This window comes from Asparagus officinalis, chromosome 5 (genome assembly GCF_001876935.1).
Source record: "Asparagus officinalis chromosome 5, Aspof.V1, whole genome shotgun sequence".
In the NCBI taxonomy this organism is placed as follows: Eukaryota; Viridiplantae; Streptophyta; class Magnoliopsida; order Asparagales; family Asparagaceae; genus Asparagus; species Asparagus officinalis.
The window spans coordinates 55,871,248-55,887,761 of record NC_033798.1 but is presented as its reverse complement, the minus strand read 5'-3'; the positions used below and the strand labels follow the sequence as shown (position 1 = coordinate 55,887,761).

The 16,514-nt window shown below is 40.2% G+C and overlaps 1 protein-coding gene across 1 annotated transcript in view; it reads left to right on the top strand.

The window, feature by feature from the left end:
- The window catches only part of LOC109843350 (peptide deformylase 1B, chloroplastic), a 35,253-nt gene that overhangs the window by 16,971 nt on the left and 1,768 nt on the right, over positions 1-16,514 (top strand). The window contains exons 4-5 of the mRNA XM_020412285.1: positions 15,073-15,183; positions 15,377-15,439. Coding sequence (XP_020267874.1) covers positions 15,073-15,183; positions 15,377-15,439 — 174 coding nt within the window. The remainder of the gene's footprint in view (positions 1-15,072; positions 15,184-15,376; positions 15,440-16,514) is intronic.

Sequence of the window (16,514 nt, the reverse complement as noted above, 5' to 3'; positions counted from 1 at the left end):
GCGGTGACATAATCCCCCCACTCATTCAAATGGTTGCATATTCTCATGTACTCCTCAACCCATGTGAATGTGGTCCCCTATTTGAATGAGCGGAGGGGATTTTGCCACCTCACTACCAAGCATAAAATTTGTGTTTGGTACCAAACATACCTATATTTCTCATATGAGAAAAATGAGTATGCTTGATACCAAGCACAAAAAGTTATGCTTGATAGTGAGGTGATATAATCCCCTCCACTCATTCAAATGGTTGCATATCCCCATGTACTCATCAACCCATGTGAATATGGTTTCTCGTTTAAATAAGTGGAGGAGATTGTGCCACCTCACTACCAAGCATAAAATTTATGCTTGGTACCAAGCATACCCATATTTCTCATATGAGAAAAACAAGTATGTTTGGTATCAAGCACAAAAAGTTATGCTTGGTAGTGAGGTGACATAATCCCCTCCACTCATTCAAATGGTTGCATATCCCTATGTATTCCTCAATCCATGTGAATGTGATCCTCTATTTGAATGAGTGGAGAGGATTGTGTCACCTCACTACCAAGCACAAAATTTGTGCTTGGTATTAAGCATACCCATATTTCTCTCTCTCTATATATTTATATATAGGACTGGTAGCTCAGGAAAAATCCTAAGCAGCTGCCACATGTTGCTTTCCGGTTGGTTGGATAGATAAATTGTTTAAAAGGAGATATTTAGAGATGATTGCATTTGACATTTAATAATAAAAATAGAAAAGGTGCTATACATAAATGTTCCATTAAGTTCCCCAATGGTACCAAGCAAAAAAAGTTATGTTTGGTAATGAGGTGACATAATCCCCTCTACTCATTCAAATAGTTGCATATCTCCATGCACTCCTCAACTCATGTGAATATGATCTTCCATTTGAATGAGTGGAGGGGATTGTGTCACCTCACTACCAAGCACAAAATTTGTGCTTGGTAATAAGCATACCCATATTTTTCTTTCTCTATATATATATGTAGGATTGACAGCTCAAGAAAAAATTCTAAGCAGCTGCCACATGTTGCTTTCCGGTTAGTTGGATAGATAAATTATTTAAAAGGAGATATTTAGAGCTGATTGCATTTGACATTTAATAATAAAAATAGAAAAGGTGCTATATATAAATGTTCCATTAAGTTCCCCAATTTTCTGCAATTTCTGATGCCCACAATCTAGTTTACATTCTCTCTTCTGATCTCTATTAGTGAGACCCATAAGAGAATGTCATCGTTCTATGAATTTAAACTTAGAGATTTACGTGTTTTTCAGTTGATTCAGATCATTGTATTTTAATCATATTGATCATGCTTTTACTTTATTTATGAAGTGCTCTTCTGTTTAGAAGGAGCAAAAACATTGGAAAGTTCTATGGCTGCATACATTCCATGGTTACATACACTTTAACAATCTCTGAGTTAAAAAGTTCACCAAATGATAGTTAAATTAGCAAAATGGTGTCAAAGTTAATCAATCAAAGAACCCCGAATGAACCCAAAAGAAGTTCCATCAAAAGAGGCTGAACACATCAATACAATTAGGGTGCATGACAGGACTCCATGGCTGAACTCCAAAAACAAGGGAGTTGTCTTGTATTCGCAACAGAAAAGCGTGAATTTTCTTCAAAATTTAATCTCTTTCATAGAAACAGATTTTATTTTGTTGTAGATTACCAAAACTAATTTGCTTTGTTTTTGTGCTAGGTTTTTTGGGGAAATGAATAAAAAGAGTTCTGAGAAATTTGGTAGAGGATAAAATGAACTCAAAGCTTGGGAGAGTGGGTTTTTGTGTTTCAAACCGCGAAGAAGATGGAGAGGAGGCTGGGATTAAGAATGTATATTTTTCATATAAACCTATTACTTTTCACTTTTAACATGCTCATCACTAATTGTTTCTATCTTATAAAAATGCTTCCTTATACACATCCAACCAATTGGAGAGCGACACGGGGCAGCTGCACAGGATTTGTTCCGAGCTGCTAGCTATCCCGTTTTCTTGTATATAATATATCTCATATATAATATATATACACACACACACATACATAAGTTGTAGAAAAATAGGAAAAAAATTGTTCTTCCATCTATACCCAGTCTCTCTTAAATAGAGATTAGGAAGGTTATATAAGCAGGCATGGATAGCGGCCTAATTACCCAAATAACTAAACATATAATAACATCTAACACTCCCCCTCAAGCAGGAGAATATATATCAAAGATTCTATCTTGTAATGCATAAGAGCAAAATACCTAGATGAAGAAACTTTGAGGAAGCTATTAGCAAAAGTGTATCAACCGGAAAGTGTAGTCTCCACTAGAGATAACTCGAGCACATGACGAGCCAGAATAAAGTCATATATCACAAGTATATCCTCCCTTCTGTGATCATTACAACCATAGTAGTAGTAGTTGACCAGACTAATAGTAGGGGACCCTTGACATAGGAATCAAGTCTTATAAACCCATATTGAGGCTAGAAAAAATCTTGGATGAGTTACCTAGTAAAAGCCTTAGGTGAGTTAGCCAGTAGAAACCTTAGACGTGTTAGCCTATACAAGCCCTAGGCGGGTCATTCAATAGAAACTTTAGGCAGATCAGCCATGAAAGTGTAGTTATATCCAGAGATCACATAACTTCTCGTATTTGTGAATTTAGCGTTGAGCGTCGAAGACAAAGTCATCAAGTAAAGAATTAGGCAACGAAGCAAGCATCGGTGATTGAGAAGAGGAAGTTATGGCAAACAATGAGGAGGTGGCATGGTGCATAATGAACAATAATAAGATATTGTTCAAGAGGTGAACAATACACCGGCTAGGGTTTTGTTGAAGTTAGGGTTTTTGATGAAGAGTTTGAAGGTTATGGTTTGGAGGAAGATTTGGAACTGGCAAAAGTTATCAAAGCCAAAAAAGGCAAAGATGCGGTCAAAACCGCCAAGGAGAACAGCCGTCGAGGGGAGCATGAAAGCTATGCAAAATCCCCTCGACAGCCTTGAGATCTAGAAAGATGTGAGAAGTTCTCTAGGATCAAGTAGGCTTTGATGCCATGTAGAAAAATAGAAAAGATAGTTCTTATTATAGTTAATCCTAACGAGCATTATATACGTGCTCGCATAAGTGGGTCTCATTTCTTTAATTGATATATTAGAGTACTTCTTGAAATACCCTTAAGGAGGGGGGAGGGGGTGAATAGGGTTATGAGGCAATAATTGTGCAATTAAAAAATGTACACAAAATTTAAAATCTAAAACAATATAAAGGAGATAAGTTAGGGAATAGTTAGCCAATTGTAACACGCGATATGTTCACGAGGTTTGATCCTTTGACCTACGTCCCCGCTCCCCACTTTCGAGGAAAATTTCACTATCACAACCCGGTTTGGAAGCTGGAATTTTTTCACAATAATCTCCTCTTGAGATCTCATAACCACACAGTAGATCTTCACAAGATCAAGCTCTCCACACGTTACAAATGAAAGAAAATAAGCTCTCTTAAAACAGCCCTATGGCAAGATGAAGAGATTGCAATTGAAGCTTGGGATTTGCAAGTGTGAGAACAAAATGAGAGAATTGAAAGTTGAAGCTCTTTTAAACACCAAAACACAAACTCAATAAATTCTCGAAAGAGTGAATTAATAAGTTCTATTATGCTATTGTATTTTGTGTAAGAAAAGAGTGAATTTCACAAAAACCTCTTTAAATTTGGTTTTTTTTTCCAATTAAACCACTTTAACTATTTCAAATTCACAAACCCCCCCTTAACTTTGAGGGGTTTTGCATGTAACCCCTCTGTGAAGTTCTTTAATTCAATTACACTTGAAGAATTTTCACTTTAACCCCTAATGTATCACCATAAAGTCCAATGTATTTAAGTGCCAAGCATGTGAATAAAAAAAAGGCGAAATACCCCTCGAGGCGGAGGGGTATATTCATCTTTCTAGTCACATATTTGGCATTTAACATGTTAAACTTGATGGTGTTCTTTTAGGGGAACAAGAGAAAAGCTTTTTAGGGGTTCAGTGGAATAAAAAATGTGAAGGGGGTTATGTGCTAAAACTAGTTAAGGGGGCTTTGTGGAATTAAATTAGTTATGGGTCTATCTCAAAAAAGGCTAATATAGGGGGGCAGGGTATGAAATTTACCCTAAAAAATTAGAGTAAATTAAGAAAACATGCCTAGAGGATTTTTTTATTCCACTAACGCTCTTGAACTTTAGGGGCCATTACGTATAAATCCCCAAAAAGTTTTTATTCCAATAAATCTCAAAATTAGCGCCATCAATTCCAACGTGTCATGTGGCTAACATGTCATGTAAAAAAAAAATGAAACTTCCATTTTAGTCCAAAAATGAAAAGAATAATTTTAATTACTGAGGGGTGATCTTATTTTTATTCATTTGCTTGCAACGTGATGATTAAAGTTAATGATGATAATTTAGGGAATTAAATGAGAAATTTTTAGGTGGGATTTAGTAAAATAAAAAAGTTTAAGTCGTTATGTGAAATAACTAGGAAAGTTAGGGGATCTAGTGAATTAAAAAAATTAGGGTATTCATTGCAACACACCAAAATTCATGGGTTTTTTTAAAAATTAATCTAAAAAATGCAAGCTTTTACAAAAGATAATGACAATACGATTAATTTGTCCAATTTTTTCTTTGATAATCGATATCCACCTCACAACTTGAAATGGGCTGACATGGCTAAAAATTTGTGGCGATTGACCTTCTGAGTTTCTCTAGAAATAAATAATAACAAAGAAATCCAATCCATAAATAATAACTTAAATTTAAAATGAAATGAAAATTCTTGTAACTATTTTTATAGGAACTCTAGAAAAAGAAACCAATCAAATTAGAATTTATATGGTAAATATGATTTACTACTTCAGATGCATGATAATAACTGTAGGAGGGGATTAAGATATGAGATATAGGTAAGAGATTCACACTTTTTTTATACAATAGAAATGTAGAAAATCGAAAATGAATCCATCATATAGGAATTCTAATTTAAAATTAAAATAATATATGGCACTTTGCATTGTTTTGTGCCTTAACATATTACATGTCTTTTGCCTTAACATATTACATTGTTTTGTGCCTTATCATATTGTTTTTTGCCTTACCAGTAGAAGTAGTTCACCAATTTCTTTTTGTATACGAAAGGTGAGATCTCTCTTATATAGAGATAAGGAGGATTATATAAACGAGTATAGATATTGGCACAATTACCCAAATAACTAAACATATGATAACTGTTGAAATAGTAATATGTTTAGGGGCTTATGTGTAAGTTGTAGGGGCCTATATAAGCCCATCTTATCTCATGAATAAGATTAGGGTTTTCATTTACAACATGGTATCAGAGCCACCAAAACCCTAACCCTAGCCGCCCCCCCTCTCAACCGGTTGCACACCGACCACTGCCTTCTCCCCACGTCGGCCGCGCCTGAACCTCGGACCTGACCTCGACCCCAACCATCGGATCCCACCGACCCCCCCCCCCTTTTTTGCCCGCCGCTTGCTGCGCTATGCTGGACCTAGAGTTTGGCATGGGTTCCCTTGACTCAGTCCTCGAACTGATGACAGGAAGAGTTTATATCTCACATCGATGAGATATATAACTGGTTTTGGTTCTTGTTTCCTCTGAGAAACGAGAATTTGTTTGAGATCCTACTCTTGTTGTGTGGCAGAGGTGCTGCCGAAATTTTTACTGCACACAACAAGGGTCGGAAGAGAAGGTGAACAGGTGGTGGGTCTGAAGCCTATTCGATGGAGGAGATCATCAAGAAGTTGAACCCCGCGGAGGTATCAACTTTGATGAAGCTAATGAAGTTGTCGGCTGGTGAGAGTGCGACAAAACCATCGAAGAAGTTGGAGCTTCCGACCATCGATCTGAAGCTTGATGGACCGAATACGTACCTGAGCTGGTCGCGACGGGTGAGATACATCCTTGCAGGGAGGAATCTGGAGGGTTATCTGACAGGAGAGGTGACAGAGCCGGAGGACTCGGAGAGAAGAGATGAGTGGAAGTCCACTCATATGTTGGTGTACATCTGGCTTCTCAACTCGTTGGTCCCGACGATCGCCGCCACGGTGGATGGCATTGAGAAGGTGAAGGACGTCTGGGAGAAGTTGAGGAGGACATATGATGGAGTGGGGAATAACCTGAGGGTATTCCAGATTAAAGGAGAGATCGACGCCACAGTCCAGGGAGAGAGGACTGTACAGGAATATGCTACAGAATTGGAGCGTCTGTGGCTGGATTATGATCATTTTTCCCCTCGGGCTAGCTGCAAGGACCCGGGGTGTAAAGAACGGGAGGCCTTTCTACAGGAGAGGACTATGGTGTTTCTCAAGGGATTGACATCAGAGTTCGCTCAGCGAATCGCATTGCTACTAGCTCAGCCGAAGATTCCCACACTTGAGGAGGCTGTCTCTGCTATGATCCAGGAGGAGACTCGCATTCGGCTACAGGCGGGGACATGTGGACTTCCTGTGGTGAAGTCAGCACTGGCAGCCTCTAGCAACACTGGATCTAGGGGAGAGACTCGACAGTGCTACAACTGCGGCACGGTGGGTCATCTAAGGCATGCTTGCACCAAACCACCCAAGGAAGGAGATTCGGGTGGACGTGGACAGTTCGGAGGGCGTGGTCGTGGCCGTGGGGGTCGACGAGGTGAAAGAGGAGCAGGGAATCGGGCGAATATGATGGTAGCAGAGGAAGGGGAAGCAACTGAGATGGTCTTTACTGAGGAGGACCATATGCTCCTGGAGATTCTTCGGAAGAAGCAGAGAGTAGCAGGAGATGGAGACAGAAGAAGTGGAACTGAGGAGACATCCAAAGGCAACTCTGCTACTTATGCTCATCCGATCAAATGTACGGATGACATACATGCTCTTGCTTCTATGTCTCCCAATAGACCATCAGAATGGATTGTCGACTCCGGTGCATCTCGACATGTGACGGGCAACGCTAGTGAGTTCTCGTCATACACTCACCTAGCATCAGCAGATAGCATCCAAACAACAGATGGTACATTTCAGCCTGTAGTTGGTAAGGGTACCGTTAATTGTACAGGTTCTGTAACTCTGTCCAATGTTTTGCATGCTCCTTCCTTTCCAGTAAATCTTTTGTCCATTAGTGCTATTATCCTCCAACTAAAATGTATCGTTTCTTTTGATATTCCCAAGGTGATCTTCCAGGAGAAAGGGACAGGACGGAGACTTGGGACTGGCACGTGGAGTAATGGACTGTGGTACTTGGATCGTGAGGGACTGGACTCAGCTTTGGTGTCAATGGTAGAGAAAGCAGGAGTAGGATCTGCTCAGACCCACCGGAACCCCCCCCCTTTTTTGCCCGCCGCTTGCTGCGCTATGCTGGACCTAGAGTTTGGCATGGGTTCCCTTGACTCAGTCCTCGAACTGATGACAGGAAGAGTTTATATCTCACATCGATGAGATATATAACTGGTTTTGGTTCTTGTTTCCTCTGAGAAACGAGAATTTGTTTGAGATCCTACTCTTGTTGTGTGGCAGAGGTGCTGCCGAAATTTTTACTGCACACAACAAGCGTTGGAAGAGAAGGTGAACAGGCGGTGGGTCTGAAGCCTATTCGATGGAGGAGATCATCAAGAAGTTGAACCCCGCGGAGGTATCAACTTTGATGAAGCTAATGAAGTTGTCGGCTGGTGAGAGTGCGACAAAACCATCGAAGAAGTTGGAGCTTCCGACCATCGATCTGAAGCTTGATGGACCGAATACGTACCTGAGCTGGTCGCGACGGGTGAGATACATCCTTGCAGGGAGGAATCTGGAGGGTTATCTGACAGGAGAGGTGACAGAGCCGGAGGAGGACTCGGAGGGAAGAGATGAGTGGAAGTCCACTCATATGTTGGTGTACATATGGCTTCTCAATTCATTGGTCCCGACGATCGCAGCCACAGTGGATGGCATTGAGAAGGTGAAGGACGTCTGGGAGAAGTTGAGGAGGACATATGACGGAGTCGGGAATAACCTGAGGGTATTCCAGATTAAAGGGGAGGTCGACGCCACAGTCCAGGGAGAGAGGACTGTACAGGAATATGCTACAGAATTGGAGCGTCTGTGGCTGGGTTATGATCATTTTTCCCCTCGGGCTAGCTGCAAGGACCCGGGGTGTAAAGAACGGGAGGCCTTTCTACAGGAGAGGACTATGGTGTTTCTCAAGGGATTGACATCAGAGTTCGCTCAGCGAATCGCATTGCTACTAGCTCAGCCGAAGATTCCCACACTTGAGGAGGCTGTCTCTGCTATGATCCAGGAGGAGACTCGCATTCGGCTGCAGGCAGGGACAGGTGGACTTCCTGTGGTGAAGTCAGCAATGGCAGCCTCTAGCAACACTGGATCTAGGGGAGAGACTCGACAGTGCTACAACTGCGGCACGGTGGGTCATCTAAGGCATGCTTGCACCAAGCCACCCAAGGAAGGAGATTCGGGTGGACGTGTACAGTTCGGAGGTCGTGGTCGTGGCCGTGGGGGTCGACGAGGTGAAAGAGGAGCAGGGAATCGGGCGAATATGATGGTAGCAGAGGAAGGGGAAGCAACTGAGATGGTCTTTACTGAGGAGGACCATATGCTCCTGGAGATTCTTCGAAGGAAGCAGAGAGTAGCAGGAGATGGAGACAGAAGAAGTGGAACTGAGGAGACATCCAAAGGCAACTCTGCTACTTATGCTCATCCGATCAAATGTACGGATGACATACATGCTCTTGCTTCTATGTCTCCCAATAGACCATCAGAATGGATTGTCGACTCCGGTGCATCTCGACATGTGACGGGCAACGCTAGTGAGTTCTCGTCATACACTCACCTAGCATCAGCAGATAGCATCCAAACAGCTGATGGTACATTTCAGCCTGTGGTTGGTAAGGGTACTGTTAATTGTACAGGTTCTGTAACTCTGTCCAATGTTTTGCATGCTCCTTCCTTTCCAGTAAATCTTTTGTCCATTAGTGCTATTATCCTCCAACTAAAATGTATCGTTTCTTTTGATATTCCCAAGGTGATCTTCCAGGAGAAAGGGACAGGACGGAGACTTGGGACTGGCACGTGGAGTAATGGACTGTGGTACTTGGATCGTGAGGGACTGGACTCAGCTTTGGTGTCAATGGTAGAGAAAGCAGGAGTAGGATCTGAAATGAGTGCCGAGAGTGAATTGATGCTTCATCACCAGCGCTTGGGACACTCATCCTTTGGTACTTTAAGTAGATTGTATCCATCTTTATTTGAGAAAGCAAATAAAGAGAAACTTGTGTGTGATGCATGTAAGTTGGGAAAGCTTACTAGAAGCTCTTATGTTAGTTCTGATCATAGGAGTTCTCATGCATTTGATCTGATACATTCAGATGTTTGGGGGCCTTGTTCCACAAGTTCTATGAACGGATACAAGTATTTTGTTACATTCATTGATTGCTTCTCTCGCGTTACTTGGTTATACCTGATGAAGAATAAGAGTGAAGTGTTTGGCTGCTTTCAAAACTTTCATAGGAATGTTCAGACCCAATATGGAGCAGTGGTGAAGGTATTGAGATCTGATAATGGGACAGAGTACACCAACAAAGTGTTTGGAGAATACTTGTCATCTCATGGAATACAACACCAGACTACGTGTCCATACACACCAGCTCAGAATGGGGTAGCAGAAAGGAAGAACAGACATCTCTTAGAGGTTGCTAGAAGTATGATGATCTCCATGAATGTCCCAGAAACATTGTGGGGGCAAGCAGTGTTGACTGCAGCGGCGCTGATCAACAGAATGCCCTCGAGAGTACTGGATTGGAAGTCTCCGTGTGAGACATTGAAAGGAGATAATGGTGGGATTCTTCCACTGAAGGTATTTGGCTGTGTGTGTTTTGTGAAGGATAACAGACCATCCGTCGGGAAGCTTGCCCCTAGAGCGGTGAAGTGTATTTTTGTGGGATATTCTGCTACTCAAAAGGGATATGTTTGCTGGAGCCCGGTGGAGAAAAGGCTGTTCGTAAGCATGGATGTGTACTTTCGTGAATTTGAGCCATATTACACACAGAAGGTACCCTCATCCGTTGGTGACTCGCCCAATACTGGAAGTATGAGGCGAGAAGGGGAGAATGGTGAGAGGCAGATGAATAATGTAGAGAATAATATAGAGAAATCGATTTCTCTAACGATTCCTTGGGAAGGAGAACTGGTTGAGGAGGAGCAGGAGAATAAAGAAGAAGAAGATAAGGAGACAAGAGGTGTTAGGCCCACGGCTCAGGGGGAGCTACTTACCTATAGTAGGAAGGGGAAGCAACTTGCGGAAACAGTACCTACAGTGCCACTAGTGCCAAGTCCCTTATCAACGCCTGTCCCGACTCCTGAGACACCTACACCACCATCAGATTCCTTCCAAGGTGATATCAATCCTCCCCTTACTCCTCCCACACCAGTATCAGTACGGAGGACTACTCGCAGCAATGCGGGACATCCTCCCGATAGATATGGTTGGGATCTTGCCCAATTTATATCATATTCTAATATCCACCCTGCACATGGAGCATTCATTGCATCATTGGATTCTGTTACTGTACCTAACAATTGGCAGGTTGCTAAGAAGGATCCAAAGTGGAAAGCAGCTATGCATGAGGAGCTAGGAGCTCTTGAGAAAAACCGCACTTGGGAGCTAGTAAAATTACCAGAAGGGAAGAGAGCAGTTGGGTGCAAGTGGGTCTTCACTGTGAAGCAGAATCCAGATGGACAAGTTGAGCGCTACAAGGCTCGTCTGGTGGCAAAAGGGTATAGTCAGACATATGGCATCGATTATGATGAGACTTTTGCACCGGTGGCGAAGATGAGCACTGTTCGGACCTTAATCTCTCTGGCAATAAATGGTGGATGGAAGTTACACCAACTAGATGTGAAGAATGCATTTCTTCATGGAGATCTAGTGGAGGAGGTATATATGGAGATACCACCAGGATTTGGTACAGATCAGACAGTGGGAAAGGTCTGTAGATTGAAGAAGTCTCTCTATGGGCTGAAGCAGTCTCCTCGTGCTTGGTTTGACAGATTCAGAAGGGCTATGATTGGTATGGGGTACCAGCAGATCAACGCCGATCATACCGTATTCTTTCGACGAAGTGGAGGCCACATTACCATGCTGGCGGTATATGTGGATGATATGATTATTACAGGAGATGATGAGAAGGAGATTGCCCAACTCAAAGTAAGACTGGGTAAGGAATTCGAGGTGAAAGATCTTGGCTTGCTTCGATACTTTCTTGGAATAGAGATAGCTCGAGGAGCGGAGGGAATCGTCCTATCCCAGAGAAAGTATGCACTGGATCTTCTCAAAGAGACAGGGATGTTAGGGTGCAAACCTGCAACTACACCGATCGACCAGAAGTTCAAACTAGGTGCTGAGGCCGGAGAACCAGTTGATCGTGACAGATACCAGAGGCTGGGGGGAAGATTGATCTATTTGAGTCACACACGTCCTGATATCTCTTTTGCAGTGAGCGTGGTGAGTCGCTACATGCACGATCCGAGGAAGGGTCATATGGACGCTGTGTACCAGATTCTGAGATATTTAAAGAGTGCCCCCGGGAAGGGACTGATATTCAGGAAGAATGGACATGTGAACATCGAGGGTTATTGCGACTCTGATTGGGCTAGCTGTGCTGATGACAGGAGATCCACCTCAGGATATTGTATCTTTGTAGGAGGTAACTTGGTCTCGTGGAAGAGCAAGAAGCAATCGGTGGTAGCGAGATCAACAGCTGAAGCAGAATATAGAGCCATGGCCTTAGGAGTTACAGAGTTATTGTGGTTAAAGAGTATGTTGGTGGAGCTGAAGCTGGATCAAGGAGCCAAGATGAAGCTGTGGTGTGATAACAAGTCAGCCATCAGTATCGCCAACAACCCAGTGCAGCATGATAGAACCAAACACATCGAGATCGATAGGTTCTTCATCAAAGAGAAGTTGGACAATGGACTACTGGAGTTAAGTCATGTTCCAACTAAGGATCAGGCAGCAGATTGTCTGACTAAGGGGCTTAGCTCAGTAGATATGATTAGAGGATGTGACAAGATGGGCTTAGTGGATATCTTTCGCCCATCTTGAGGAGGAGTGTTGAAATAGTAATATGTTTAGGGGCTTATGTGTAAGTTGTAGGGGCCTATATAAGCCCATCTTATCTCATGAATAAGATTAGGGTTTTCATTTACAACAATAACATCTAGGGTTCTTTCCTGTAAACCACGTTATATTTACAGTCAATTCATGGAACCATCTTATATTTCCAATTTATAATTCAGCCACATACAAAATTAATTTATCTTTAAATCAACAATCTGACCCCACTTTGCTACTAAATTTCTCTAAAATTTTAACAATACCCTCACTTAATCTCATGTGGAGAGCTTTCAGAGCATCAACAAGAGAGGTCGTGTGCGTTACACGTAAGATGAAATAAATGTATTGTTGGATTCAAAGAAATTTTAGCAGTAAAATGGGGTATGGTGGTTGATTGGTGGAAGAAAACCTTTATAGATGATTTAGATATAAATTGGAAATATGAGGTGGTTTACATCAATTGATCCTAAATATCTAGAAAAAACCCTAACATCTAACATAAGTAGGTACATATACAAATAAAATTTCACATAACCCCTAATAAGTCAGGTGTTTGTCACTTATCCCCCAAAAAGTATGAAAATTTCACTTTACCCCTAATAAGCTGTCAGAAAACACCCAAAACTAACATCATTAGTCTTGATGTCACTTGCTAAGCGCTGTCAAAGGACCAAAATACCTCTACTTTTTACAAAAACTCTTCGCGACTTCTATTATATTTTCACCCTAAAATCATTTTCCCTCTTCTTTGTCTTCTCTACTCGTGTTCGCTCCAGGTCAGAGCTCCTTATCACTTGCCAGCAAACCGCACAAGTTTCTAGGCATTTTCAAGATTATTAAGACTAAAATAATATATATTGTATGTATATATGTATGTATGTATGTGTGTGTGCGTGCGAATGTGTTTGTATCTGTGTGGGTGTGCAATGATAATCACGAGGAGGGAGGGTGGGAGGGAGGGACTTGCATACAAAGACATGTTCATGCATCCAAGGTTCTAGCAGTCATTTTTAATGATATAAAACATATACTGTGGACATACATACTAATTTTTTTGACCTACTATACATATTTATGACTTTGCAAAAGGAATATGATTTAACCTCCAGCTTTATACAAAATGTGAGACATATTAAAACTTAGGTTATTCAAGTCAATCTTTAGCAGTTTTGAGTGTTATGTTCGGTGTATAAATGAAAATAAATAGATATCTCAAACACGTTATATGAATAAAGAAGTGTATGCACATTTCTGTAGTTGACGAAATATTTTAAACATGTATTATGTAGTTGAGGAAATGTTTCAAATTTGAATAAAAGTATGCACATTTCCAGGGAGGGTCCAAGAAAGTGTCAATTTCCGGTATGAGTGTCCGAGAATCACACATGAGTAAGTCTTCATGGTAGAACTACACATGCTACACAGCTGAAGGATTTCTTCTAGCTGTCTCTAAGAGGTCCTTAGTTATGCAAGTTATGATTGTAGAGTTTCTCAGGCTATCCTGAAAGGCTGCAAAAGTAAAAGTAAAGGTTTTTTTTAAGGATCTCATTACAACATAGGATTGTTCTAGCTAAAGGGATAAAAGCTTATGTAATTCCTAAAGGCTATGAAGACAGCATTATCACAAAACAATGGACCTAATTGTTTATGTTTGTGCCATTTGGATATTTGTCTCATGTCCACAGGAATTCAACTAGAGTTTGCCTATATTTACTAGCACATGGATTCTGGCATGGATAGAGTTAACAGGCTTAATGCCAATATGGTATCTTCTCATGATGTGCCAAGTTCATATTGGTATTTCTGTCCAAATTCCAAACTTAATTATTTTAGTTTTATTTTATTTATCTTTCCTTTTTGCACTTTCTGGAGCACATGCTCTTGGAGTATCATGTTTAAGGCGAGTAGTCAACTAGAAATTGGGGATTGATTTATTTATCTTCTGTCTTGATCATAGTGCATTTATTAATCCAGTTGGAGTTGTTTTGACCATGATTATCGTGAAAATAATAACATAACTTGAGAAATAAGAAAGAAAAGATTCATTACTAGGAGGATATAACGTTAAGAATTCCTAAATAACTATTATAATTAAACAAATCTTACAAAATTCTGATGTAAGAGAAGTATGTGGATTCAATAGTCAATGTCTGACAAGTAGAACTCACAGCGACATTAATATCTACTATATTTTTATGAGGAGGCTGAAAATTGTTCCATATTATTTTTTCCTTCCATATTTTGTCTTATGGTTTGAACTTTGATTCTTTCTGATAAAACCAAATTCTGAGCAAACTTGCTAAGCCATCTGAGATTTTGGTTAATTCCCACAATTTGGGCATTAGGAGTCCCTTTCCTATTGCTGAAATCCCACATTGATGGGACCTTTTCTCCGATGTTCCGTCTGCGTACTGCAGTTTGGAGAATGGGAATGTTTCCTTAAGGCAGTGGTTAGTCCACATGAATTTTGTTATTCAACTGAGGAACTTCTCTTTTCCTATTCATCTAGTAAGAATACTGAATTCCTCAATTTCACCATCTGAAAAAGTTGAAAAGGTACTTCCATAGTATAATATCATGCTCTGCTATTGCATCTTGTAGTTTTGGCAGATCATGATAGTACAACTCGAAGTACCCCTGCCACCATTATTTGGCAAATCATGTACATCCTCAATTTCTTTACACGATTACATATTATTTTACTCTGAAATAAAATTCTAGGTGATTTTTGTGAAAACCAATCTTAAAACTTGTACCATAATATACCATTTGTTTTGCCTTTATCATGCACAATTTCTTTTTGTCACAGAACAATCATCCTGCAGTTGATTTTCTGGTCCAAATGACAATTCATAAAACTATAATTTGTTCTTTACTGTACACGCTATTATTGAAAGCTAATCTTTTGATGTTTGTTGTATCCTTGTAGAGACCTGCATCTGTCAAAATTGATGCTCGAGATATAACAGGTGCTAAGTTTAAAGTCAATTTATCGGGCCTTCCTGCAAGAGTGTTTCAGCATGAATTTGACCATTTGCAGGTTGCATAATCTATTTTGTTCTAGCACATGATTGTTCTTTTAAGTTGATAAAAATGTTTTATTCCTACAGAGTTCATATGGAATTTAAGTGTAAAAAAAGTGAAATTATTTTCTACAATTTTCCCCTGTTCCTACAAAATTTCCTAAGGATTCCAGAGTTGGATGATCTAAAACACAGTTTGTGAATTTACAGGGTACTCTTTTCTTTGATAGGATGAGCAAAGATGTGCTTGACAGCGTTCGCTCAGAGCTAAAGGTCAGTAGTACCATATTTTTTCTAGATTCCATGCAATGAATCATTCAGTGATTATTTTTCTATCACCCATGCATTGTGTCAGCTTCTTGTCAATGCCTCTCTGGAGTTTCTTAGTCAAGTTTGATGCATCTTAGTTTATCTGGATGTTCCAAAAAATCCACCATTCTTGTGTTTGAACATCACTCGAGCTATTACGGTCGTTCATATTCAGCCACTTCTATAATTTCTTTCTGGCTCCTCCTTGAGAGCTGCTTTCTCAATCTGCGTCAAGATTTCGAGCTGTCTCAAATCCTCACCGTGAACTTGTTTTACTAAATTGAACCATATACCAAATTCATTTCCATGTAGTTTCCTACTTATGATCTTGGTTCATTAACAAATCCGATCAACCTTCAAGTAAACAATCTAGTCTCTTAAAAAATAAAAACTTGAAACCATCAATTTTAAATTGGGCCATCCTTCAATAGCGTAAGTTCCTAATAAGAACAAAAGACTTACCATCAAGATGGATCTCAAAGGTCTTTGTGTTGTAATGAAAATCCAAGTCTATATTAGACCTAAGTCTTTAGGCTGCATGGAGAAATGTCAGATCTCAAATAGAATTTTGAGAACTTACATTGGAATTAGAATTTTTGATCTACAAGCTAACAGAGTAACAGTTGTCATCTCCTCTCAATCCGACTCTCTTATGCACAGTGATTTTTACCAATGCTTCCAACCTCACACAAACTCACAATATACCTAAGGTTTAGCTTTAATTTGAAGTGTTCAAATAAAATGAAAATTTTCCTTGAAGTTCGTTTTTGTGTGTTTATAGGGATCCCCATAAAATGGTAACTAAGAGTAGATTGATGAGTCTATTACCTTAGCTTACGAAGTGCGACACTAGTGGAATATCAGATGTATTTTTTTTTATGGAAAATCTCAATTGTATATAGCAAGTTTATTAATGCAATATTGCATTTGATGAGCGTAATGTGATCTGAATTAAATGATATGTTCAAGGAAATGTGAACAAAGTTTCAGCTGACAAATGGGCAGATCCATTTATACTTATAATACTCACTTCCTTAAG